Source organism: Mesoplodon bidens (genome assembly GCF_964165515.1).
Source record: "Mesoplodon bidens genome assembly, chromosome: 14".
In the NCBI taxonomy this organism is placed as follows: domain Eukaryota; kingdom Metazoa; phylum Chordata; class Mammalia; order Artiodactyla; family Ziphiidae; genus Mesoplodon; species Mesoplodon bidens.
This window is the reverse complement of record NC_138170.1, coordinates 66,186,153-66,213,817: the sequence shown is the minus strand read 5'-3', so window position 1 is coordinate 66,213,817 and position 27,665 is coordinate 66,186,153. Positions and strand designations below refer to the sequence as shown.

At 38.5% G+C, this 27,665-nt stretch overlaps 1 protein-coding gene across 5 annotated transcripts in view; it reads left to right on the top strand.

The window, feature by feature from the left end:
- The window catches only part of CLIP4 (CAP-Gly domain containing linker protein family member 4), a gene marked incomplete at its 3' end in the record, with an annotated part of 62,689 nt that extends 35,401 nt beyond the window's left edge, over positions 1-27,288 (top strand). For 4 of the 5 annotated variants that reach the window (XM_081254845.1, XM_081254844.1, XM_081254843.1 and 1 more), the window contains 5 exons: positions 2,585-2,719; positions 5,840-5,963; positions 10,549-10,613; positions 18,268-18,340; positions 24,165-27,288. In XM_081254845.1, coding sequence (XP_081110971.1) covers positions 2,585-2,719; positions 5,840-5,963; positions 10,549-10,613; positions 18,268-18,340; positions 24,165-24,486 — 719 coding nt within the window. Of the gene's footprint in view, positions 1-2,584; positions 2,720-5,839; positions 5,964-10,548; positions 10,614-18,267; positions 18,345-24,164 lie in introns of those variants that run through there. The other variant, XM_081254847.1, reaches the window with a different exon arrangement.
- Positions 27,289-27,665: the final 377 nt, after the last annotated feature.

Genomic DNA, 27,665 nt, shown 5'->3' with positions numbered 1-27,665 from the left:
GTGTAGGAGAGGTTGACAGTGATAACCTTTTTAACTTGCTGTGAAGCCTGTATGATCCCATTCAGTCCACATTTCTTCAGTTATGTGTAAGGATATATAAAACACGTTTTCTTGTTGAAATCAACATATATGTTGAATTTACTGCAGTTCAGTTATTTACCTGCATAGAAAGAAAATGAAGCCACTTTGGCATAACTTATTTTTTATTTATTTATTTTTAAAAATTGTTTTATTTATTTATTTTTGGCTGTGTTGGGTCTTCGTTGCCGCGCGTGGGCTTTCTCTAGTTGCGGCGAGCGGGGGCTGCTCTTCATGTGGTGTGCGGGCTTCTCATTGCGGTGGCTTCTTGTTGAGGAGCATGGGCTCTAGGCGCGGGGGCTTCAGTAGTTGTGGCGCGCAGGCTTAGTAGTTGTGGCTCGCAGGCTCAGTAGCTGTGGCACATGGGCTTAGCTGCTCTGCGGCATGTGGGATCCTCCTGGACCGGGGCCCAAACCCATGTCCCCTTCATTGGCAGACGGACTCTTAACCACTGTACCACCAGGGAAGCCCATAACTTATTTTTAATGAGCCTCATAGTAATTACTAGATTCTTTTTCTAATACTTTTAATACTTGTGCTGAACCAGTATTTTATTGTAGAAAATGTTCATGACAGGATTTTTTTTTTTCTTTAAGATACTTTATGGTATGGGGGAAAAAAACCCAAACAAACCCTCGGTAGTAACACTGATGTAATAAAGTTAAAAGTTGAGGCCCTAAAAGTGGAGAATCTGGAAATTTTGCTTGACTATTTATTTTCTGAATAGATTCCTCTTCCCTTGAAACCCGTTTCTCTTTAATGCTGTGAGGAACAGAGGTGAAAAGATGTAGTGATGTAGCAATCCTGTCTGTCCTCATTTTATTTACATTTTAAGGCCCTCTTCATTTGGAATTTGGGCTTTTGACATTGACTTGATTTTAAAATTTATGTGTGGGTATGGAATTATCTTTTTTACCCTTTATTTAAGGTAGTTCTAGTTCTAGTATGTAGGTAAGCCTACATACTTAACCTTTTTTTCTTTTTATAAATTTGAGGGGTTTGTGGACCTAAATAATAGTAGAGGTGAAGAGAGTTATCAATTAGAGTGAGAAAGAGGTCCTTTTAAAGGGGGAGGGAGATGTGTGAGAGAAAGTTCCGAACCCCAGAGATGTTTCCTTAAGAAAGTATTGCTAGAGTGAGTAGATATTCCACTTTCTCTGTCGGTTTGCATTTGGGGTAGATGTGGACTGCAGAGGGTGGACATTTTGGGGAAGCTAAGGACAGAGGATTAAGGAGAAAGAAGAGCAGAAAGAAGGGATTGGGAGATGGGAGAGGTTGGGGAGGACGTCTGTGAGCTCAGCCCCACTGCAGTCCACGTTGAACTCTCTGTCCTTGGTCCGTCGTCTGCAGGCAGCGTGGGGACAGACGTGAGAGTTTCTGGTCACAGGGTCAGGGTTTTAAGTCAGGTGTGCCACCGACTCCTATGAACACCATGTCTTCATTAATTCCTGAGTTTGTTTCTTATCTATGATTATAATTCTCATGAAAAGCGCTTTGTAAACCGTGAAGTGCTTGGGAAATGTTAGTTCTTTTGAGGGCCAAGGACGTTTTAGTGTACACTTGATCCAGACCTTCCTTCTCCCTGAGTTTGTGTTCCTCATTTGTTACCATGTTCTTAGTTGCTCCCTGTTAACAGTCTGACTTACCCTCTATCCCACACCCTCACGCAGGGTTCCCTAGGCTTTCTCAGATGACAGCCACTCAAATCTGTTCATGGACTGATGGGACAAGCCTCAGGGGCCCACCTCTTCTCTGTTGTAATTGAACAGCTTTCAAGACAGTGTTTCTCCAGGACTTCTGACGTTCAGTAGTGGGAGTTGCAGGCTTTAGGTTTGAATCAAGGTCTGGGCAGGGAGTGCTTTTGTTTCTAATAAGGAAATCAATTTGGGGTAATTGGAATCTTATAGCAATTTCACTTCTAAATTACGTTTGTGTATGTATCATTTACACTGAGTCCCACTGAACTACTATGATTCTAGCATTTTACTAGAATAGGGATTGGTGGACTGTAGCCCATGGGGCAAGTCCAACCTACCACCTATTTTTGTGAATAAAGTTGTATTGGAACATGTTGTGCCCATTTTGTCTGTCTGCTGTTGTGCTATGTCAGCAGGGTTGAGTAGTTGTGCAGAGTAGTTTGGCTTGCAAAGCCTGAAGTATTCACTGTGTGGCCCTTTACAGAACAGGTGTGCTGACCTCTGTTCCAGTAGAGAGTGCCACCAGGAAGTCAGGGTAAAGTTGATACTTCACCAGGAATCCTGTGTAAGTTCCTGTGGCAATGATTGTCTCAGGAAACCCTTCAGATTTCTTTTGAGTAGCTTTACTTCACATGTGAGAAACACAACTTAGATGCTGTGTGTAAGGAAAGGCAGCATATGTTGAAATCTCCAACTAACTAGACTGGTTAGAATAAATAGTAGTTTTTCGGCTTATGTGCTTTTTTGAGTTTCCCTTTGTTTTTTCTCTTTTCCTGCCCCATCCCCTTCCCCAACCAACCCCAAAACAGGTTTGAATTCCTCAGCAACATCTGTAGCAAATAATGCACGCTGTGAAGGAGAACTCCGCCTTGGAGATAGGGTGTTGGTGGTAGGCCAGAGAATTGGTACCATTAAGTTCTTTGGGACAACAAACTTTGCTCCAGGTAACTCATCTGTATAGTCTTTGCTCAACTTGAATTCTTTAGATAACAAAAGGTTTAAAATTTTACATGTGAATAAAACTTACAGAGAATTCTTGATTAATAGTTCTTGTGGGTGGTAGCTATGGTGCAGAAAATGGAAAACATTGATTCAAATGCAGACTGTTTTTACTCAGGTTGATTGTTACTTATGAATTTTTCTTGCCATTTGTGTTTTAAATTGTCTAAAGTTAAAATTAGTTGTTACTCTCCAGTTTTACTCTCACTGATTGCCAAGTGTGCTAAATAACAGAGAAAACATTTTAGGATTAGATTTGTGCTAAACATAATCTTGAAAATGAGTGGATAATGAGTTTACTGCAAACAGCTTTTAACAGAGTGGCTTGGAGAGAAAAGTAAACAAAGTGGTTCAAAGGAAAATGAAAAACGTTTGCATACTCTGGGATCTTAAAAATGCATGTTTGTGTATTTATATATTCATTCCAATCTAGGCTTAACAGTGTGTTTCCAAAAGTAAAGATTATCTTTCTTTTATATTTTCAGTGATTGTAATTTCAAACAGAAGCCAGTTGAATAAAACCATGTTTGTATTTTTAAATAGCAATATGCTGTTTTGACACATGGTGGCATTGCAGCATTTTAGGAAACGGTTACCTAGAACACTGATTTTTTTTTAAAAGTTTGTAGCCTTCTGTCAAGAACTCTGAAGGATCTGAGATTTTACTCTATTTGCAAGTTAACAAGTTGGATTGCCATGGTTTCATAGATGCTGGCAGAAGATGCTGGCTCCTGGGTCAGCGATAGAGGACCTCAGTGCTCTCTGCAATAGTGGTAGCCAAAGTGGCAGCATTTTCTTCTGTTTCCTGAGCCCCAGTTCCCAGAGGATGAGATAGGGAGGGCCAGGTGACACCTGTACACCCAGTGGTTTATGCTATAGGAGAGGAGCCCCGAGCTTAAGGAATCTGAACCTTTGTACTAGACAGTAAGCATGCCTGTCTTTTGTGCCGGGGGAGACTCTGTCTCCATCCCCCAAGGCCATCTTCTCTACAAACATCCATGAAAAGACAGTCAGTGCCTCTGTCCATAAGGCCTGTAGAAACATGGAGAATTGTCTCCCAACACATTTTTGTTTCATTAGTACCATTTATAATTGCAGTCCAACTACTAATGGATTGGAGATGGGCTATATGTTTTATAATTCATGTCTCTCTTAGGGCACCAGCTAGTAATTGAGATTAGTTAGAATGTTCTTAATATGGTCCTCAAATAAAAACCTAGGAATCCCAAAGGTAGGTTATTTTTCCACAATCACCATGTCTTCTGAGTTTCCTTTCTCTGGTTTTATTAAACAAGGCTTGAACGGTTTGTTTTGTTTGGATGCAGTTGTTTTAGGTTGACTTTTAATTTTTAAACTCCTAGTGTAGAGCATTTAGAAATTTGAGAAGTAATAAGCAAATATAAAAGTTGGAAACTTTTCATTAAAGTCCTTCTTCTCTTTCAGAAAGAAGTAGCGTATATTTTTTGTGGCATCAAAATTTAGATCAATCGGTTCTGTAGGACAGTGGTAACATCTAGGCTTTTTATAGATGATAAGATCTAGACCTGACAGAGGGCATGTTTAGCCCCTTCAGCATGTTTATCAGTGCCACCTCTGAAAGAAAGTTGCCATTTACATGGGAAGATGTCCATTCCTCACCACTACCAGACAGTGTGCAGTCACTATTGTTAACACTTGCCATAATGCCTTCCGGCTGTGTGCTACACACTTTCAGGAGTTACATGGTAAACATGTAGCAGTGATACGGTGTATTAAAATGGGAAAATGCAAAAATTATATAGGAAAGCATCAAAGGCAGAAGGAAGTAAAACTGGGAAAATTATAACCGTGGCACTCAGAAATAACAATGGCAGCCAGAGTAACCCAGTTAGCGACATTCAGAAATGCGATGACTGAGCATTAGTATGGCTGAGCAGTGGGTTTGTATACCTCACTCTGTACCTGTGCAGGGTAGGACTGTTTAAGTATAAAAGACAATTACATGCATTACGTTAGTCTTTTCAACTCAAACTCCAATATCGGGAATGGACTGAGGTATCATCTAAGTAAGAGGAAAACGTAAGAGGAAAAAAATTAAGAACTTCCAGATTGTCATTTTAGAGGTTATATAATTGACTCTTTGAACTATTAATCTGAAGGGAACACTATTTTTGTATTTTGTCATTTGTAATAAGTTTCTCAATATCTATATCCTTATTTTTTTTATTTGATACTGATTCTAAGAGACCACATACAATTACTATTGTATTCTACTTTTAAATTAAAAAATGAGTGGACTGTCAGGTACTTTTAACTGAACTGGAGGTACCCTCATCCAGAGCCATTACTCTAGGAGTATATGTCCATTTATCTAATATTTGCCACACTAAAAGCAACCTCACTATTTTAATTTTATGCTCTCTAGAAAAGGAAATCCTATTACTCTCCTCAGAGTGGGCCCTTTTAAATACTTAAAAGCCTTTTAGAAAATTATTCCTATTAACTAACCTAAATCTTTTCATTTAGGTTAAAAATGATTTTTTTTTTCTTTCCTGGGTAGGGAAAAAATGAAAGAAAAAGAAGAGTCACCATGAAGTCTAGTCATATTTTCCATATTATTTTTGTCCCCCTTTAATTATTTCAGAACTGTTTGTGGTATTCTAATACTGGAAGAGTAAAATGAAAAGATTGCATATTCATTTTATGATTTATACATCTCAGTATCATGCTACACTGCTCTCAACTTAAACAGACCATACTACCGAGTTAAGGACAGTTTCTTATTGTAGCTTTTAGATATATTTTGGTCATACACTACTTGTATAATAGCTAATCCTTGCCAAATTTGTGTTTGTGCATTTTATCTTTCTCCCCTAATGTACAACTCTGTAATTATGTTTGTAAAATGTTTTTCTAGTTCATTTTTCAAATTTTGTTTTACAATTTTGTCATTTGAAAGCTTAATGATCGTGAGGATTTTGGTCATTTATGAAAATGTTAAACCATCTAGACTTTGGGTTTGTGTAATAGCATAACAATTTTGGATACAGTGCAGATGCTTTTAAAATCCCATGTTCTTGTTCTAGGATATTGGTACGGGATAGAGCTTGATAAACCCCACGGCAAGAATGACGGGTCCGTTGGAGGTGTGCAGTATTTTAGTTGTTCCCCGAGATATGGAATATTTGCTCCCCCGTCCAGGGTACAAAGGTGAGAAACAATGGAATGTACACTCTTCACAAGAACTTTTCGTAATGTGCAGTGGGTTACAGTTAGAGTCCGTAATTTTATAGTAAAGACATGCCCTGACTATAGCCCACGTCTTCTTTCAAGGGGTTAACCAACCACCTTCTCCAGAGGCAAGGCTCGTGGAAGCTAAATTTGCTTTGCTGAGAATTTGCAATTTTAAAAACCTCCTTTATTCCTCATTTGCAAACCCTGTGAGTACATGTAGGCTATTAGGAGTGGTGTTTGCCGCTCTGAACAGTGAGCGCAGCAAGCTTCATCTGTCACGCAGACAAAAGTAAAAATGCTCCTTGATTGCTTCAGTCACATCCTAACCACGTTAAATTTCCTGCCAGCAGGCACCCCATTCATTCTCCTTTAAACCTAATGGAACCAAAATGGCTTTTTCCTCTGATTTCTTTAGTTTTCAAAAATAGATAAGCAGTAGATCTTTGGGGGAAGTGAAGCTTCAAGGATTTATATATAATATACCTCCCCGGTGTTTCTTCTTAAGATAGTACACTTTTGTACCAGCTCACTCTGTTTTTAAAAAAAAAAGTTGAGCAGAAGTGAGTCCTCATGAAATTCCAGGTACTGTTGTGTAAAATGACTTAATGTGCTGAAAGAAGTTGGCTTGGTATGCTTTTCAGTGGATGGGAAATGGGATACTCATCTTTAAATAGGAAATAACATGTATGGTATAGTCACATTCATGAGAATAGATCTATGATCTCAACCTGGGAGTCCCATCTTGTTCCCTTCCAACTAGACTGTGTGACTGCCTCCTGGCAAATTTAACAGTTTTTATATCCATTTTCTTTCTCACTTTGTTTTTCTTATTGAATAATTACATGTAATTTTTGTATTCTTTTCCTTCTTCTATGATGTACTTAGTATAATTCTTTTCTTATTATTTATGATTTTATAACATTTAATGTATAATGCTTTTCAGTTTATAAAGTACCTTCAATTAAATGTTGTTTCATTTGATCCTAATAAGTATTTGGTCAGGTGAGCTGGAAAAGAATGACTACAGATGGTCCCTGACTTACAGTGGTTCAGCTTATGATTTTTTGACTTTATGGTGGTGCAAAAGTGATAAGAATTCAGTAGAAACTGTATTTCACATTTTAAATTTTGATCATTCCCTGAGCTAGCGACGTGCAGTACAGTATTCCCTCGAGACGCTGCACAGGGCAGCAGCAGCTCCCAGTCAGCCGCGTGGTCACGAGGGTGAACAGCCAATACATTTACGACCCTTCTGTACCAATACAAGCATTCTGTTTTTCACTTGAAGTGCAGCATTCAATAAATTACATTTTTCAGCTTAAGATGGGTTTATTGGGACGTAACCCCACTGTAAGTTGAGGAGGATCTGTACAAATAGTTACTGAGCATTTAGTAAGAGGTGGGCTCCGTACCATGTACTTCATAAATCTCCCCCAGGCCCAGTGAGGTATAAGGTAATATGATTATTCCTATTTTGCAGGTGAAGAAAAGTTACAAGAGATACAGTAGCTTTGCTAAAGCCCTATAGCTACTGTAGGGAACGAAAAACTTGTCCTGTCTATGAATTACACTGACAACAGATAGATGAACAGGAGAAAAATCACGCACACTTATTAAATGTTAATTTTACATGCATGGGGGCATCACAGAAAGCAGTGAACGCCCAAAGTAGTGGTGAGATTGGAGAGTTTATAGACCATCTCAATAGGGGAAAGGCAGGGGGAGAAGGGCCACTTGTGGGGGAGCAGATGATGTTAGAAAGATTAGTGAGCCCTTAGGAAAGTGGATGGGGATATGATAGTCTGCGACAGTGTCTGTCTGGGTGTGGTGTTAACTCCTCACGTTCTCTCCTGTGATGAGAGTCAGTCTTCTCCGCTTGATGAAACTCCTGGGAAGCGGATTTATGACAATTCAGTTCTTTTTTGGGAAGATCTGTTTTAGGCAGATAAGGGGAGTTCAGAGAAAGCCTCTTCCTGCATTTGTTGATTCTCAAATATCTTTAGCTCAAAATAATCCTTGCACCAGAGTGGCATGTTTCGGGTGGGGTATTTTGATCTCGCACAGTAGTTAATGGTGGAGCTGGACTCAGCCCAGGTTTGTTATTTTGCTGTTGTTTTTTTCCTAAGCCCTTGCTTTTAGGCAGTTTGCTGGGTTTTTTTGGTAGTCATTTTATAATGAAGAAAAAGAGGTAGTAGCTAGTGGCACTTACACGTGCTGGCACTGTTTTAAGTACTCTGTATGTATTGTTTACTGCTCTGCAGCAACCCTGTGTGTCAGGTACTGCACTTATCCCTATTTTACAGGTGGGGAGAGTAAGGCACAGAGAGGTTAAGTGAGTTGTGCAGTTGTACACAGCTCCCAAGTGGAGATTTGAGCCCAGATAGTCTAGTATCAGAATGTGTACTCTTAACCATCACCCTATAATGGTTAAAAGAGGCCCAGTGACTTTCTTTAGCACCTGTATCTTATAAATGATTGATTGGGGAATAAGATCCATACTGAGTCACCCACCAGTCAGTCTTCTGGGTTCTCATATTACTTTGAACAAATCTTCATTAACACATTGCTACAGTCTCTCATAAGTTTTATTTGTCTCCTAGTCATGAGGACTGGGGTTCTCCGTTTCATGTTTGCTTACCCAAGGAACACAGTTTGGCATGTTGTATGCACAGTAAATATTGATCAAATTTTGTTCAGTGTTTTTTATGCTGTAACAGCTTTCTTCTCTGTTATATTGTGAAGCCTCTTTCTCCTGGTTTTATCTTCTTTTTCTTGCTTTGTTTATGGAACACACATTTTTTACTTTTTTTTTGCCATCTATTTGGTCTTCTTTAAGGTGATTCCTTTAAAAGCAGCCCCTCGTCTTAGAAGAAGCAGGGCTCTCTCTCTAAAGGAACTGCTGTCTCTATCCAGCTGTCTTCCTGTCATCTTCTGATTGTCTCATTCATCATCATCAAATACTATTAAGTGTCTTTTAGCACTTTGTGCTGTGCTAGGCGTTCTATAAGTAAATAAAACAGACATGGTGCCTGATTTTGAGGAGTTTCTAATTTAAACCAGCTTTGGAGCTCTTTAAAGATAACACTGATATTCAAGAAGGAAGAATTTTAAACTAGGGACTCCTGAGAGAACAGTCAGTCACATAGTGACCAATCACAACCTCACCTTGCATTGCACTCCTGCCCAGATTGTAGCTGGCCTTTAAAAAATTTTTTTTTTTTAATAGTTCCATTAAAAAATGTGCCTCCTGGGCTTCCCTGGTGGTGCAGTGGTTGGGAGTCTGCCTGCCGATGCAGGGGACGCGGCTTCGTGCCCTGGTCCGGGAGGATCCCGCGTGCCGCGGAGCGGCTGGGCCCGTGAGCCATGGCCGCTGGGCCTGTGCGTCCGGAGCCTGTGCTCCGCAGCGGGAGAGGCCACGACAATGAGAGGGCCGTGTACCGCAAAAAAAAAAAAAAAATGTGCCTCCTGTCCCAGAATGCACATGGTACTTTGCTCTGCTTGAATGGCTTTCTACTATCACCCAAGTATCATCTAGTTAATGCTTTGTCTTCTATTAACTTATATATCAACCAATATTACTTTAGAGAAATTCTAAGACACTGACTGGATCTAATCTTTCTCTCTCTCTCTCTGTCTATTTTTTGCTCAAGTGGTTTTTATCGGCATAGCATTAATTTTCTTATTCTCAGTTCATACCATTCCATACTTATTACTAATGAACTGATCACTTTTAGAATTAAGTTCTCAGCTCTCCATCACAGCTTAATTCAAGTATCTGTCCTCTTCATCATATTCTTTGCATTCATTAGTCTCTCATTGATTGCTGTGTATTGTATATCTTGTGAAAATGATGCATGTGAATTGCAAGATGAAATTGCAAATATTGTAAGAGGTGCAGGATTTCTTTATGGTAACAAAGTGTGCTGATGCAAGTGATTGATAGAATAAAGACTGCAGATTTAGGTCAGTAAACAATTGGAAGAAAATAAGACTGTTATAGGATTGGCTTTTTAAAAATAAGAATGATTTGTGTATCAAAGAAATAGACCTATCGGGAACGTGACCTTTATGATTGTGCTTAGAGTCAAGTATAAAATAAAACATGTTGAATCATATTAGTCAGTTTTATCAGAAAAATCACATATATACACAAACTCAGCTGATGTTTTTTCAATGTAAAAATGTGGTATTTTTACAGTTATAACCTAACATTTGTTAAATTCAACATAAAATAAATTTTTCACATTTTTTTAGTTTCATCTTTGAAAATAAAGCTCCAAAGAAGCAAAGTCAGGCCCCTATTTGAAATGAATTCACCTGAAGTTGACTTTCTATGTACTTACTATGCTTATGTAACAAGGACCTCTTCTGTCTGATTATTGCCTGTCTGTGGTGCTAGATTGAAGTTCATCCCTGGCTCGTGATAGATGCTTAGTAAATTCTTGTCGAAACGAGTGAAATAAGAAATAACCATTGGTGTGAAACCCTCAGTTAAGCACCAGTCTTAAATCTGAAGACCAGCTACTTCTAATGAGGTTTGCATTACTTGTTTTATTCACAGAGTAACAGAGTCCCTGGATACTCTTTCAGAAATTTCTTCAAATAAACAGAATCATTCTTATCCTGGTAAGATTACACTGTTTTATGTTCTTAATAATTATTTCGTTGCTTTTATTCATTGAAAAAAATTTTTGTAAAGTATATATGTATACAAAACAGTATATGAAATATATTTGTATAGTTCCTGTAATCATAAACAACATCTATTACCCACCCCATAGCCAAAGATGATGATTACCTGTATGTCCTATAGAAACCCCTGAGTATCCCCTGAGTCTCATCTGCCTCCCTTTTCATATACTCTGTCTTCAGGTTATGCATCTTGAGTTTTATGTTAATTATTCCCTTGATTTTCTTTATGTCTATCCCCCATAGATAGATATGTCAATAAATAATATATGTTTAGTTTTTTTTAACATCTTTATTGGAGTATAATTGCTTTACATTGTTGTGATAGTTGCTGCTGTATAACAAAATGAATCAGTTATACATATACATATATCCCCATATCTCTTCCCTCTTGCGTCTCCCTCCCTCCCACCCTCCCTACCCCACCTCTCTAGGTGGTCACAAAGCACAGAGCTGATCTCCCTCTGCTATGCGGCTGGCTGCTTCCCACTAGCTATCTGTTTTACATTTGGTAGTGTATGTATGTCAATGCCACTCTCTCACTTCGTCCCAGCTTACCCTTCCCCCTCCCCGTGTCCTCAAGTTTAGTTTTGATTGTTGTTTGCTATGCTATTTAGTGTTCCATTAAAATACATTATTCATTCTATATTTGATGGATATTTGGGTTATATCCTGTTTTTAACTATTAGAAACTATGCCATTGTGCACAGTTGCAAAAGTTTCTCCAGGATTGCCAGGCATGGGATATCCATATCTTCAGTCTTCCTGGGTATGCCAAACTGTTCACATGGGCAGTGGATGAGAGTCTCTGTCACTCCTCACCTCACCAACAGTAGTCTTGTTTGCCCATCTGATGGGTGTAAATGGTAATCTCCTTGTGGTTTTAATTTGCATTTTTCAGATTACAGATGAGGTTGGGCCTGTTTCCATGTTTATGGACCACATACATTTCCTCTTCTATGATGTGCCTATTCACGTCTACTGCCCATTTTTCTTTTGGTTGGTTTGTTTTTATCTTATTAATTTGTAGGTTTCTTTATACATTTTGGACACTAATATTTCGTCAGTTTTGTTTGTTGCAAATATCTTTCCCAGTTTTTGACTTGTCTTTTGCCACCCCCTCCCCTTCCTTTTTTGGCATCTTTTGATGAGCAGAAGTTTTTAATTTTTAAGCAGTCAAAATAGCAAACCATTATGCTTTTGCATGTTTTGTGACTTGTCTTTTCATTGTCTTAACAGTGTCTGTCACAGAGTGGAAGTTTTTAATTTTAATGAAGTCCAAGTTATCAATTTTTTCTTTCATGACTTGTGCTTTTGGTGTTGTATCAAAAATGTCACCACCAAACCCAAGGGTACCGTGATTTTCTCCTATGTTATCTCCTAGAAGTTCTGTAGTTTTGTGTTTTACATTTATATCTATGATTCATTGAGTTATTTCTTGTGAAAGGTGTAAGTTGATGTCTAGATTCATTATTTTGCATGTGAATGTTTAGTCGTTCCACCATATTTGTTGAAAAGGCTATCCTTTCTCCATTGAATTGCCTTTGCTCTTTTGTCAAAGATCAGTTGACTGTGTTAGTGTGGGTCTATTTCTGGGCTCTCTATTCTGTTCTGTTGATCTATTTGTCTTTTTCTTTTGCTAATACCACACTGTCTTGATTACTGCAGCCGTGTAGAAATTCTTCAAGTTTAGTAGTGGACTTTGATCTTCTCCCTCAATGTAGTGCTGGTTATTCTGGGCTTTTTGCCTTTCTATATAAACTTTACAATGTGTTTATTGATGTCTACAAAATAATTTGCTGTATTTTGATTGGGATTACATTGAATGTATAGATGAAATTAGGAAGAACTGATGTCTTAACAGTATTGAATTTTCCTATCCATGGGCATGGAATGCTTGTCCATTTATTTAGATCTTTGATTTCTTCCATCAGAGCTTTATAATTTTCCTAATATAGATTCTATACATGTTTTATTAGATTTATACCTACCTGTTTCTTTTTTTTTTTTTGGTGTTAATGTAAGTGTTATTGCTTTATAGTAATTCTTTTTACCTTGTATCAGCCTTCCTGTGGTTAAGTACTTGCCTAAAAAATCTTTTTCTAGCCATTGCCTTAATCTTTCTATGTTCTCATGTTTTTGGAATATCTTTTTTTTTTTTTTTTTGTGGTATGCGGGCCTCTCGCTGTTGTGGCCTCTCCTGTTGCTGAGCAGAGGCTTCGGACGCGCAGGCTCAGCGGCCATGGCTCATGGACCTAGCCACTCCGCGGCATGTGGGATCTTCCTAGACCGGGACATGAACCCGTGTCCCCTGCATCGGCAGGCGGACTCTTAACCACTGTGCCACCAGGGAAGCCCCTGGAATATCTTCTAAATAGAATATAACTGGATTTTACTTTTTTTAGAAAAAGACAACCTTTGTCTTTTAATCTGAGTTTCACCTATTTGCGTTCATTGTAATTAGTAATATATTTGTATTTATTTATGTTATTTATTTGTTTTCTAATTTTTCAACTTTTTTGTACTTAAATGTTTTTCTTTTTTGACTTCATTCTGGTTATATTGCTACCCCCTCTTTTTTCCATTTAACTTTTTACTTGTATAAAAATTACATTCTATGAATATGCTTCTTAGTAATTACTCTAGGTACTTTGACATACATACTTAACAAAGCCTAAAGTTAATCATTATGTTTACTCTCTCTCAAATAATAGGAAATCCTTAGAAACTGAGTTTCTATTTTGTTGCCCTCACAAATTTCACATTATTATAATAGTTTTTATATAATTGATATTTATTTAATTTGCTCATGCATATCAATATTTACCGATATCTTTAGTCATTAATCCTCAGAACTTACACTTGAAATCATTTTGTTTCTACCTCATCTATATTCTTAAATTTTTTTTAGAAAGGGTCTATTGGTAGGAAACTCAGTTTTTGTCTGTCTTTTCTAATGATAATTTTACTGAGTAAAAGTAAAAATTGATGCAATTTTTATTATAGTTTGAAAGCTGTTTTCTCCCTGTACATTGACAATATAATTCTTCTGCTTTCTGTCTTCTGTCAAATTTTTGAGAAATCACCTATCAGTCTGTCTAATCCATACCATTGTAGGTGGTTTATCTTTGCTTTTTGACTGCTTTTAAAGGTCTTCTCTAGTTCCTTTATGTTGTACAGTTTTGCTATGATTATGTCTAGGTGGAGGTTTCCCTTTGTTTATTCTGTTTGGCATCTTGGGTCTTCCTGGATCTCGGAATTAGTATCTTTGATTAATTCTGTAAAATTCTTGCCCACATACTGAAAATATTTGTTCCTTCATGCTCTTTATTATTTCCTTCCAAAACTCTGATGAGTAGTATAGTCCACTTTTTCACTTTCCCATGCCTCGTTCATATTTTTCACAACTTTGTCTCTCCGGACTGCATTCTGGATATCTTCAGAGTTATCTTTCTGTTTCTTGATTCTTTCTTCTGCTATGTTTATTCTACTGCCTAATTCAGCTGCAAAGTTTTTTAATTATAAATTTTTCATTTTTTTTCTTTTTGCAAGTCTGTTTGGTTGTTACTTATTGTCACTTATTCTTTCCCTACATTCTCAAGTTTTTCTTTTATGCTATTAAACATTTTAAATATTGTTACTTTTTATGTTTAATAATTCAGTATCTGAAGTCTTTGTGAGTCTGATTCTGCCATCTGTTTCTGTTGAGCCTAACTTGTGGCACCTTCTTTCCTTGTGAATTTTGTAATTTATTGTTGTGAAATGCTTATTTTACTTAGAATTTAATGTATGGGAATTCTTTTAAGCCTGGGTTGATGCCTCTTGAGAAGATTATACAGGCATATCTTGTTTTATTGTGCTTTGCTTTTTTTTGCTTCTCAAATACTACATTTTTTACAAATTGAAGGTTTGTGGCAACCCTTCATTGAGCAAGTCTGTTGGCGCCATTTTTCCAACAGCATTTGCTCACTTTATGTCTCTGGGTCACATTTCGGTAATTCTCACAATATTTCAAACTTTTCCGTTATTATTATATTTGTTATGGTGTATCTGTGATCGGTAATCTTTGATGTTAGTATTGTAATTGTTTTGGGGCGCTATGAACTGCATCCATATAAAATGACAGAGTTAATCGATAAATGTGTATGTTCTGACTGCTCCACCAACTGGCTATTACTCCATCTCTTTCCCTCTCCTCCTCCCTGAAACTCAAAAATATTGAAAGTAGGCCAATTAATAACCCTACAGTGGCCTCTGAGTGGAAGGAAAAGTTGCATGTCTCTCACTTTAAATCAAAAGCTAGAAATGATTAAGCTTAGTGAGGAAGGTATGTCAAAAGCAGAGATAGGTCCAAAGCTAGCCTCTTGTACCAAACAGTTAGCCATGTGTGACTACAAAGGAAAAGTTCTTGAAGGAAATCAAAAGTGCCACTCTGGTGAATGCACAAATGGTAAGAAACAGCCTTATTGCTGATACAGAGAGAGTTTTAATGGTCTGGACAGAAGATCAAACCAGCCACATAATTCCCTGAAGCCAAAGCCTAATCCAGAGCAAGGCCCTAACTTTCTTCAATGCTGTGAAGGCTGAGAGAGGTGAGAAAGCTGCAGAAGAAAAGGGTTGAAGCTAGCAGAGGTTTGTTTATGATATATAAGGAAAGAAGCCATCTCCATAGCCTCAAAGTGCAGGGTGAAGTAGCAAGTGCTGATGTAGAAACTGCAGCATGTTATCCAGAAGATCTAGCTAAGATCATTAATGAAGGTGGCACCACTACACAATGGGTTTTCAGTGTAGATGATACAGCCTTCTACTAGAAGAAGATGCCTTCTAGGACTCTCATTGCTAGAGAAGGGAAGTCAGTGTGAGGCTTCAAAGGAGAAGCTGACCTTCTTGTTAGTGGCTAATGCAGCTGGTAACTTTAAGTTGAAGCCAGTGCTCATTTACCATTCTGAAAATCCTAGGGCCCTTAATAATTATGTTACATTGGGACTTCTCTGGTGGTGCAGTGGTTGAGAATCCACCTGCCAATGCAGGGGACACGGGTTCTAGCCCTGGTCCGGGAAGATCCCACATGCCGCGGAGCTACTAAGCCCATGGGCCACAACTACTGAGCCTGCGCTCTAGAGCCCGAGAACCACAAGTACTGAGCCCACGTGCCACAACTACTGAAGCCCGTGTGCCTAGAGCCCGTGCTGCGCAAAAAGAGAAGCCACCGCAATGAGAAGCTCGCACGCCGCAACTAGAGACAAACCACATGCAGCAACAAAGACCCAACAGCCGAAAATAAATTTAAAAAATAATAAATAAATTTATTTAAAAAAAGAATTATGTTATATCTACTCTGCCAGTGCTCTGTAAATGGAACAATAAAGCCTAGAGGACAGCACATATATTTACAACATGGCTTACCGAATAGTTTAAGCTCACTGTTGAGACCTACTGCTCAGAAAAAAAAAAAGATTCCTATCAAAATATTACCATTGACAATGCACCTGGTCACCCAAGATCTCTGATGGAGATGTACAATGAGATTAATGTTGTTTACATGCCTGCTAACACAACATCCATTCTGCAGCCTATGGGTCAAGCAGTAATTTTGAAACTTCCAACTCTTAGTATTTAAGAAATACTTTTCGTAAGGCTATGGCTGCTATAGACAATGATTGATTCTTCTGATGGATCTGGGCAAGGTTCATTGAAAACTTTCTGAAAAGGATTCACCATTCTAGGTGCCGTTAAGAATATTCGTGATTCATGGGAAGAGGTCAAAATATCAACGTTAATGGGAGTTTGGAAGACGTTGATTCCAACCCTCATGGACGACTCTGAGGGGTTCACGACTTCGGTGGAGGAAGTACCTGCAGATGTGGTAGAAATAGCAGGACAGCTAGAAATGGAGCCTGAAGGGGTGACTGAATTGCTGCAATCTCATCATAAAACTTGAACAGATATTGCTTCTCATGGATGAACGAGGAAAGTGGTTTCTTGAGATGAAATCTACTCCTGGTGAAGATGCTGTGAAGATTGTTGAAATGACGATAAAGGATTTAGAGCATTACATAAACTTAGTTGATAAAGCAGCAGCAGGCTTTGAGAGGATTGACTCCAATTTTGAAAGAAGTTCTACCGTGGGTAAAATGCTATCAAACAGCATCGCATGCTACATCGAGAAATTATTTGTGAAAGAAAGAGTCAGTTGATGTGGCACACTTCACTGTTGTCATGTTTTAAGAAATTGCCACAGACACCCCAGTTTTTAGCAAGCACCACCCTGATCAGTCAGGACCCTCACAAGCAAAAAGATTGTGACACCGAAAGCTCAGATGATGGATAGCAGTTTTTAGCAATAACGTATTTTAAAATTAAGGTATGTGCATTTTTTTTGTACATAATGCTACTGCACAGTTAATAGACTACAGTATAGTGTAAACAACTTCTAGATGCACTGGGAAACCAAAAAATTTGTGACTCGTTTTGTTGAGATATTTGCTTCATTGTGGTGGTCTGGAACCGACCCTGCGGTCTCTCTGAGGTGTGCCTGTGTTTACTTCTGCCAGTTGCCTAGAGGTGCTGCCAACTTTAGTTTATGTTCTCTGCAATGTTGTTGTTGTTGTTGTTATATTACACAGATAAAATGAATTTGGCTAACGATCATAAATTTTGAGGGGAGAAAATTTTGCTTTCTGCACAGTGGAGTTGACACAAGCTGCTTTCCTTTGTGTTCACCTGAGTGGTGCTTCATTTTGTTTCTCATTTAACTTTACACTGAAGATGAGCTGCTTGGCACCCTCACTTTTGTTAGGACCCCATCTTGGCAGGCCCCAGCTTCTCTGGAGGGCAGTGTAGTCCTGGGGTACAAGGTGGTTAGATTGCTTTGGGGGAAACCGGCCATGGTTTCTCTTTTTGGTTTTTGGCCTCTTTGGAATTGTGCCACTTGTATGAGGTCAACAGTATTTTTTTTTTTAATTATAGTTGTTTTAAATTATAGTTGCTTCATTCAAGAAATTCACTCAGCACATCTGGTGTGCCATAACTGCCAGAACTGGAAATCCCATTCTTTTTTAAAAACATCTTTTAAAAAATTTACCTTTAGTGAAGTCTTCTTCTTTTTTTTTAATAACTCTGTCATTTGGGGATGCCAACAATCATAAGCTCTGAAATTCATTGTTCAGAATTTTATAAATGGGGTCTATTTAGTGATAGTGTTTTTTTAAACCATTTTTATCCTTTTATTTTTTTAATACGATTTATCAAGATTATAATATTTGAGAGTAAAAAGACTAAGCTTTATCAATGTATAATTCGATTTCATTTGGTTTTCAGGAAAGTTTATAATAAAAACCTCCAAAAGTAATGTCATGATCTTAACTTATTCATGTAGTGCATAGTTTGATGAGCAAGGTAAGGTAACAATCATCAAGAAATCTAAACTCCTGTTACAATCTATATGCACTTATTTTCTTTGCTTTCTGTTTCCAAAGAAACACTTGGCAAAATAGAACATCTGTAGAAGAAATGATAAAAGATAACTTTTAACAAGGACTGTGAATTTGTGATTTATTTTTCCTCATCTGACCTTAACTTTCATATTTAGGTTTTAGGAGAAGTTTCAGTACAACTTCTGCTTCTTCCCAGAAAGAGATTAACAGAAGAAATGCTTTTGCCAAGTGAGTATTAAGAATATTTAGAAAAACACCTTTCAAGATGAACATGACAGGATTCTGTGAAGAAATAAAAGTGGGATTTTGTATCTTTTACATTGCGTGGTAGAATTTTAACACTTAGGAGAAAAGGTGTGATGAGTGTGTTAGTGAGAAGAGTTCTTCCTCCCTCCTCTGCAAGCTCAATTAAAAATGTCACCAGTGACTAAAAGTAGTATACGGGATATATTTTCAAAGAGGTTTAGTACTGTTAATAAAAGTTGGAGGAATTTACATTCTGTGTTATCATTGAATAGAGTGGACTGATTTTAAACTCTGTTTACTTGATTAGTCAGAGAATTGATTTAATATTTTGGGAAGTCCATAAAAGAAATGTCAGGCCTATTTGCATAAGGTAATCTTATTATTATTTTAACAAATACTCCTACTTCCTCTTGTAGAATATACTGCTCCCTTTTTCGTTGTTGTTGTTCCTTTGTAGAGAGAGTCTCCTTTTCTCTTTTTCATTTATATTGCTATTTATAGACCTCAGACCCAGTTTACTCCCCCTAATAGTTTTCTGAGACGTTTAGGAACTTTTTAACTTTTTGAGGAATATGAGGCTCTTCTAGGCTGATTAGGTTAAGGAGGTGTTTTTTGTTTGTTTTTTAAATTTTAAATCCTTCCAATTAATCTATGAACAATGCCCTGGGGGAAAAACGTCTAGCTCAGTAGGGAAGTGCACTAGTTGTGGGGCCCTAGAAGCCACTAGGAGTCATAGCCCATGCAAGAGAACTTGACGATCACATGAGCAACAGGCAGGTAGTTTATATAATAATCTGGCATGAAGTTATTGGAAGGCCTCGCAAAGATCTGAGGTTTCACTTGAGAACCCTGACGGGTCCTGAGGCACTGTTAGGTACTGTTTAGCAGAGTTGGGTGGGTTTTGTTTTGTTTTTCCCCTTCCTCAAAACCTCTATCAATTCTGAGATTTTAAAATTGGTCTCCTCACTTGAGTAGCTGAAAGAGTTTAAGGGCAATAACTTTATGCTCCAGTTTATTGAAGATATTCAAGAGTTCTTAGGCAGAATGGAGGAAATTGCTAAGAAGAGGCAAGCAGGATATAAAGGATTTTGAAGGGGGAAAGGTATCAAAATCAGTGTCAAGATGTTGGTGAGTGGAAGAACATGATACAAAGAAGCAAGGGAAGGAGAGAAATCTGAACCGTGGGAATCATACAGCAGGTATGGATATGTACAAGATGATCTGTTGACATGAGAAAATATCAGTACTTCTGTTGGTTTGCTTTGAAAATAAAAATAAATGAAGCTTTACTGATACTTCTACAGATTGACTCTAATACCTGTTTAAAAATATATATTCTTATTGAGGATATATAATCAATTTAAAACTTACTTAGCTTTTACTTAAACAACATGTGACCAGATGTTTGGTGATCAGTGTTATAAGAAACAAAAGAAAGACATTAGGTGTTTAGACTTTATGTCCTAGGAAACCTGTCCCTGATCTCAGGGGTAAGAAACATTGTAGTGATTGGATGACCTTCTGCTGAAGCGACAAAGTTGATTGTATATTGTGCTGTTTTTAATCTGGAAGCATGATGTATTCTGAAGAATGTAGGTTAAAAAATGAGTTTATTGACATTTATCAAGCCCTGTGCCACTTTCTTGTCTATTCATATGGAAATAAAAGATACTTCCAGAAGAAACCTGGAAAATATAGTCAGAGATGACGAAAATCCCTGCATAAGAAACTGGAAGGAATTGGGGCAAAGGGCATGTTTGCAAAAGAGGGCTGAGGAAAGGGAAGCAGCAGCCGGCTGCGCCGTTTTTGAGAAAGAGCAGATGTGCTTCTCCAGTTGGCTTATTGAGGTGGTGGTGATGAACACCTTCATTCAGAGGAAAAAATGATGGAGGGGGTGTTGGAAGCAATTCTTCTGTCTTCAGAATTCTTAGTATATCTAATACCAAGCATGGGAGTAATAAACACAGGGAGCTTGAGATGTTAGCATAGGTGTCACTGCCACCTGGTAGGCACAGGCATCCTGTCTCCCACCATCTGCATGCAGCCTGGGATCTGTAGCTCACCTGTCGCTACATCTCATCTCCATCATTACCAACTTAGCTTCTCCCCGCGTTTTCAGAGTGCATCTCCTGAGAGTCTCCATTGGGTCTTCTCTGTGGAACCCAGCCTGTCCACATGATGTATTTGGCCAGCTCAAATCTGTATGTCTTTGGGTAGAACTCATATAACCCAGTTGGCTGAAGGTTCCATCATTTCACGTCACATGTTCTCATTTTCTGCCTGTCCCTTAAAGCTTTTGAATTCTCAGGTGCGGAATGAAGTCCAGATTCATTGGCATAGCATGTACAGGCCTGCCTGTTTCTCTGGACTTATGTCTCATGGTAAAATCCTCACAAGTGACAATTTGCTAAACTCTCTGCGCTGTTCAAAAAAAATTTTTTTAAGTTATACGTAATATATTTTGCTCCCATGACTATGTCTGCTTCCCTTTTCTGTCTGCTCACCTGTCACATTTGTTCGGGTGTCACTTCCTCACTGAAGTGTCTTCCCTGGGACCTTGAGTGAGGATAGAGTTCTCCCTCTTTTGTGCCCCTTCTGCTTTGTACACGTCTTTATTGCAGCATCTGTAACGTTTTACAGATTACTGTGCACAAGTTCCTGGAACCTAACTCTGGACCTGCCATTTCATAGGTGATCCGTTAATGTTTTTGAATGAGTAAGCAACGCTCTCAAGTGTAGTGTAATTTATAAATTTCTCACTTCCCTGGGCTTTTAGAGCTTTGACGTAACTTGAATCAAATCATTCTTATTGGAATGTTAAATCTTTACCCAAACTATTAAGTTTTGGCTTGGATATCGAGTTCATTTATTACTTATTTCTTTAAAAATTTTTTGATTATGAAAGTAGATTGGACAAAATTTGAAAAAATTACAATAAATTAAATGCAAATAAAGATCATCTAATTTTATCACCTAGATGAGATTATCACTGTTAGCATTTTGTCATATACTTCTCCAACTTTTTTCTAATGCATATATCTGAATTTTTTTGTGTGTGTGTCTGTGTGGTACGCAGGCCTCTCCCTGTTGTGGCCTCTCTCGTTGCGGAGCACAGGCTCCGGACGCGCAGGCTCAGCGGCCATGGCTCACGGGCCCAGCCGCTCCGCGGCATGTGGGATCTTCCCGGACCGGGGCACGAACCTGTGTCCCCTGCATCGGCAGGCGGACTCTCAACCACGGCGCCACCAGGGAAGCCCATATATCTGAATTTTTAAGCAAAGTTGGACAAATCATACTCTATATACTCTTTGAAAGATTTTCCCTTTAATATATCCCATAATAATAATAATTTTATTATTTAATAATTTTACTCAGTGTGACTTTTGCAGTGTTTTTAAAGACTGTGCTGTGCTGTGATATGAAACATTGTTATGGCATGATAATATGTGAAAAAAACATATTAACTAATAGTAGGTGCCATACTTTTTAAATGCATGTCCGTCTCCCTCCCTCCCCACCCATGTATGTCTGTGTGTGTTCAGATGAATAGCTTTATTTTTTCCAAGTTCTTTCTTTTTTTTAAATTTTGCATTTAACTCTTTAATCTCTTGGGGATTTTTAAAATATGTAGTGTGTGGTAAGAATCATATTCTTTTCCAAATAAATGACCAGGTTTTACAGCATTACTAATTAGAATGTTCACTCCTTTCCCACTGATTTGAAGTTTTACTTATCACATATGAAATAATTGCATGTATTTTTCTAAAATACCTTCTCTGTGTCATTTAAAAGTACATTCTTATGCCAGGGCCACATTGTTGTTTTTTTTTTTTAATTTATTTCTTGGCTGTGTTGGGTCTTTGTTGCTGCATGCAGGCTTTCTCTAGTTATGGCGAGCGGAGGCTACTCTTCGTTGTGGGGGACGGGCTTCTCTTTGCGGTGGCTTCTCTTGTTGAGGAGCATGAGCTCTAGGCATACGGGCTTCAGTAGTTGTGGCACATAGGTTCAGTAGTTGTGGCTCACGGGTTCTAGAGCGCAGGCTCAGTAGTTGTGGTGCACGGGCTTAGTTGCTCCATGGCATGTGGGATCTTCCCGGACCAAGGATCAAACCTGTGTCCCCTGCATTGACAGGCAGATTCTTAACCACTGCACCACCAGGGAAGTCCCCACATTGTTTTAATTATTGTAATTTTATAATTTAACATAATGGCAATGTAAATTTTGCCATATTATTATTTTTCAACTTTTTCTTAATTATTAATACCCATTGTGGTTGTGAGCAAGAGCCTGGCCTTTGTGCTTGACAACCTTGGATCTGAATCCCAAGTCTCCTCTTTACCATCTCTCTGACCTTAGGCAAATAGCTTGATTTTTCTTAGCCTCAAATTCCTCACTGGTTTGGGTGAGGTTGGATGAGATAATATATGTGAAGTGTTTGGCACATAGTAAGTGCTCAGGAGATGATAGATACTGTCATTATGTGAAATACGAGTAATTTCGTCAGGTTGCAAAAAAAAATATCATTTTGGGGAGGATTCATATATATATCTATGTTTGTGTCCAGGAACAAAGCTTTTTCATTTTTCTTTTGTATATTCTTCAGTAAAGATTTATACTTTTCTTACAGCTATTATGTATTTCTTTGTTAACTTTGTATTTGTGCATTTGACGTGGTAAATAATATTTTTTCCATTACATTTTATAACTAGGATTTATCAGATGTGGCACAGGACAGGCTTTGGGCCTCAGTTTTCCTACCCATAAAATTAGAGCGCTCGTCCTTTCTCCAGGGCTGTTAATAGGAAGAAATGAGACATGGTGTGTGAGAGTGTATTTAAAAATACGGAGAGTGGAATAAAATAGAAACCAAGCAGGACCCAGACTCTGCTCGCAGTCAGGCTCCGTGCAGTTTTGGTAACAGGTTCCGAGTTGTCTCTGCTGTGGGGCTGGGAGAAGGGTTTCTCCTGGAGGAGAGGTGGCGTGGATGGCGGGTTGAAGGCTCCACTGGTGATGGTTTCTGGATGACTGTCTTGGGAGGTCTCAGGTCATAGGACAAGCTCCTGGGCATGCTTCTGTTTTGGGCAGAGTTGGCTACTTCCCAGGGACAGTGGAGGAAGCCCTGGGCAGTATTGGCATGAGGCCTTGGACGGGTTCCACGTGTGGGTGCCCAGTAGTTGTGTCATCAGGTCAGGCTGGTGGCGGGTGCTGGGAGGCAGTGCCTTGTAAGTAATGTTTTGTTGTAGAGAAAAGGCGGGGGTGGGGATCTTGATCCAGGCAACTAAGATCCTTCCTAACGTAAGTGACAGGAAGAGTGGCAAACCCTTAAATGTAACTGGAGTTCATTCATAGAAGGTGTGTGTGTGTGCGTGTGTGTGTAGTTTCTAAAGTTGTGGATTAACAGTTTTTAAAAATGGTTTTCATGTAAAGGAATATTTGAAAGGTGAGCAAAATGTAATTTTATTTACCACAGCCAAAACACTAGGTTCTTTTCTTTTTGCTTTGTTAAACAGGTATAGGTGTATTTTTTCTAATTGCTATTTTACCGAGGGCATGCACATATATAAATTGCTAGTGAAATCTTAAATCCAGATTAGGGTAGTATTAAAATAGCCAGAAGAGAAAAATGTTTTAATGTTAAAGAAAAGTATATCCTAATATTGCTATTTAGAATAAAAAAGATCAAGTTGTGAACATAAAGTATGCCCTTTTGTGAATGACTCGTGAACCTAGCTATGGAAACGAATATGGTGAATTGCATCAGGTGGCTTTCGTGCTTAAGAGTTTCTCTCACGTTCCCTCTGCACAGGCCGAAGCCCGCTCTGCGCCGCAGCTGGAGCAGCAGCACCACGGCCGGCGGCCTGGAGGGGAGCGTGAGGCTGCACGAGGGCTCCCAGGTCCTCCTCACCAGCTCCAACGAGATGGGCACCGTTAGGTACCTGGGCCCTACTGACTTTGCCTCAGGGATCTGGCTTGGACTGGAGCTTCGAAGCGCCAAGGGCAAGAATGACGGGGCAGTGGGAGACAAACGCTACTTCACCTGCAGGCCAAACCACGGGGTCCTAGTGAGGCCCAGCAGAGTGACCTACCGGGGAATAAACGGGTCAAAGCTTGTGGATGAGAACTGTTGAGTTAAACTTCTACAGTATTAAATGAGCTCATACACACACACACACACACACACACACACACAATGTAAAATAAAGAGTCCATGGCAAATGGTTTACTTTATTTAAAATTTGAAAATAGAGCTATCTTCATGAAAATCATTATAACAATTCAGAGAGACTCCTTTAAAAAGCTAGAAATACGAACTGTGGGAATCATGGTTCTCTTAAAACAATCTCAAAATAAGCCTTTTTTCTTTTTCTTTTTTTTTAAAGATTTAAAGCTTTAGACCCAAGAGAATTCTGAGACTTGGGGAAAAATGTGCCATTAAGTGACTGACTGATGTTGCTTACTCCGTCTCATTTTTGCACAGAATAGTGGGTTTTCCATATGCCATAACTGTGAAGGTTTTCACTAGCTTTGGTTAACATAAGACGTTCACATGACCTTTTTCTGTCAAGTATTTCCGGAGTTTTTGTTTCTTTCTGTACTAATAAGGATAGTAAGAGAATAATAGCTGTGTGACTAGGTATTTTTCCTGTCTTTGGGTCAAGTTACTTGCCCTTCCAGGAATGCCTCACCTACAGGTACATTAGGACTGTAGGTAAGGCATTCCTGGAAGGGGCTCTGGAGCTCAGCCTTTTGCCCGCTGCCAGGTTCTAAAGCCGCTCTTCCTCACGCGGGGTCACAAGCTAGCTGGTTACCAGAGCTACAACTAGAACCTGGGTCTCCTGACCTGTGGCTCGGGCTCTTTCCGCTGTACAAAGCCTGTCATCTCAGATCTTCTGTGTTAGTGACTGCCTCATCTGGAGGAACCACAGAAACCCATGATAAGGTTTATAAATTCAAGTCACAATTAGAATTTTTTGCACATGCTTAATTAACTTCCTTATGGGACATATCTATAAAACATACACATATGAAGCACTTTTAAAATAAAACATGATGCACTTTCCTCTTTGTGGAGAATTGGCCATCATTTCCTCCAGGGATATGAAAAACATCAAAAAAATTATATTTATGACAAGAGAGCAAATTAAGATGTGTTAAGAATGTAGTAGCTATTCATTTAAATGTTTATGGTTTCTTGATTTTTTGTGTTATTATTCATAAAACTGGTGTTGCGTTTGCTGTTGTTGCTCTTTTTATATTTTCAATTGTTGCAGAATTCAGCCTGTTATAAAGCTGCAGAACTATATCAAGTTTTTATTTTCCTTTTGAGCACATGTTAACAAACTAAGCTTCATAATAGAGTGATGTAATAATGCAGAACATTTGTGTTGTGGATATGTATTGAAGCTTGTCCTGTATGTATAAAGATATATCTTTTATTGTAGATATTTAGACTCTAAACTACCACAGAAATACTGAAACAGTTTGCTTTATAAGATAAAAAGCATTCTTCAAAATGGAGCTTGCTTTGTGTTTTAGAAATAATACATTGAACTATTTTGCAATATACTATTTAAAATCTAAATTCTCTTGCTTTGCTGCCTTTTTAAAAAGGTGTGAAATTTCAAATATTGCTAGAGCTATTTTCCTGAAATACATTTGCAAAATAAGGCTGCTTTGTAATCAAGGAATATTTTTGATTGAAGAAAGTGACTGTACTGTGATTCAAAAGTAAACTTATTTTATTATATAGTTTATTTCTTAAAAACTCTATTTATACCTTACCTTGAAGTCCATGACTACACTGAACTTGGTTGTCCATAATTCTTCCTGTTAAATATAAAACCCTGTAAGTTAGTAACAGTAATGCCAACACTGAATTTATTTTGAGGTCAGAGAACCAATTGTTCTCATATTTAGATTAGGATTATTAAATCCATGTAATGTGTATGTTTACATATACTATACATAAAACTTAGGTGTTTTCATTTGTGTTTTGCTTATGTCATTCACAGTTCATGTCTTGAGCATTAATAAAAAGGGAAGCTGTTTTGGTTTGGAGTGGCATGTTGTCACTGACCCTGCCTGCAACTCTCCTCTTCTCAGGTACTCAGAGTATATATGCTTTGTAGTTCACTTTTTTTCTTCTTACAGTAATGACTTGGATTTGTCCCATCCTTACCCTATAGCAGTGGTCTCCAACCTTTTTGGCACCAGGGACCGGTTTCATGGAAGACCATTTTTCCACGGACCGGTGTGGGGGGATGGTTTCAGGATGATTCAAGCCCATTACATTTATCGTGCACTTTATTTCTATTATTATTACATTGTAATATATAATGAAATAATTATACAACTCACTGTAACGTAGAATCAGTGGGAGCCCTGAGCTTGTTTTCACTTGCCACTCACTGATAGGGTTTCGATATGAGTCTGCAAGGAATTGACTTACTGTGGTCTCTGTGCAGTCAAACCTCTCTGCTAATGATACTCTGTATTTGCAGCCGCTCCCCAGCACTTGCATCACAGCCTCAGCTCCACCTCAGATCATCAGGCATTAGATTCGCATAAGGAGCGCGCAACCTAGATCCCTTGCATGTGCTGTTCACAGTAGGGTTCGCGCTCCTATGAGACTCTAATGCCACCGCTGATCTGACAGGAGGCTGAGCTCAGGCGGTAATGTGAGCGATGGGGAGCGGCTGTAAATACAGATGAAGCTTTGCTCGCTGGCCTGCCGCTCACCTCCTGCTATGTGGCCCAGGGGTTGGGGACCCTTGTCCTATAGAGAGTCTTAAAAAGTACCATGCTTCTACTGATCAAATGAAGTTATGTTTTTAGCTACTCTCCGATTATATTGTTTTGATGGACAGAGAGCCATTTAAGAAAAGAATGTATTTCTGTGGTTTTCTAAAATTGCTTAATTATCTTTTATACCAGTGGGATTTCATTTGTTTATTTAGGGTTGGATAGAAAACCTCGAGTTTATAGATTTTAAAATATATATAAATAAGTATCTACATTCTACTAAAAGGCTTTGTTTCTATATTTCAAGGTAATTTGATGGGAGTATTTTTTAAGTGCTTAGAAGTGTTGAGATACAGACATTTGTGGAATCTGAGCTGAGGCATTGTAATCTTGGTGAGTCCCTTGCACTGTCCTCTCCCGAACTCCTTATCCCCTCTCATGTGTTATTTTTCTCCTTAGCATTTACCACCCTTGGTCATGCTACAACTTTTTGCTCATTACTTGTCCTGTCCCTCACTGGATTGAGGGATGGGTTTTGACTGTTTTGTTCATCATTTCATCCCTA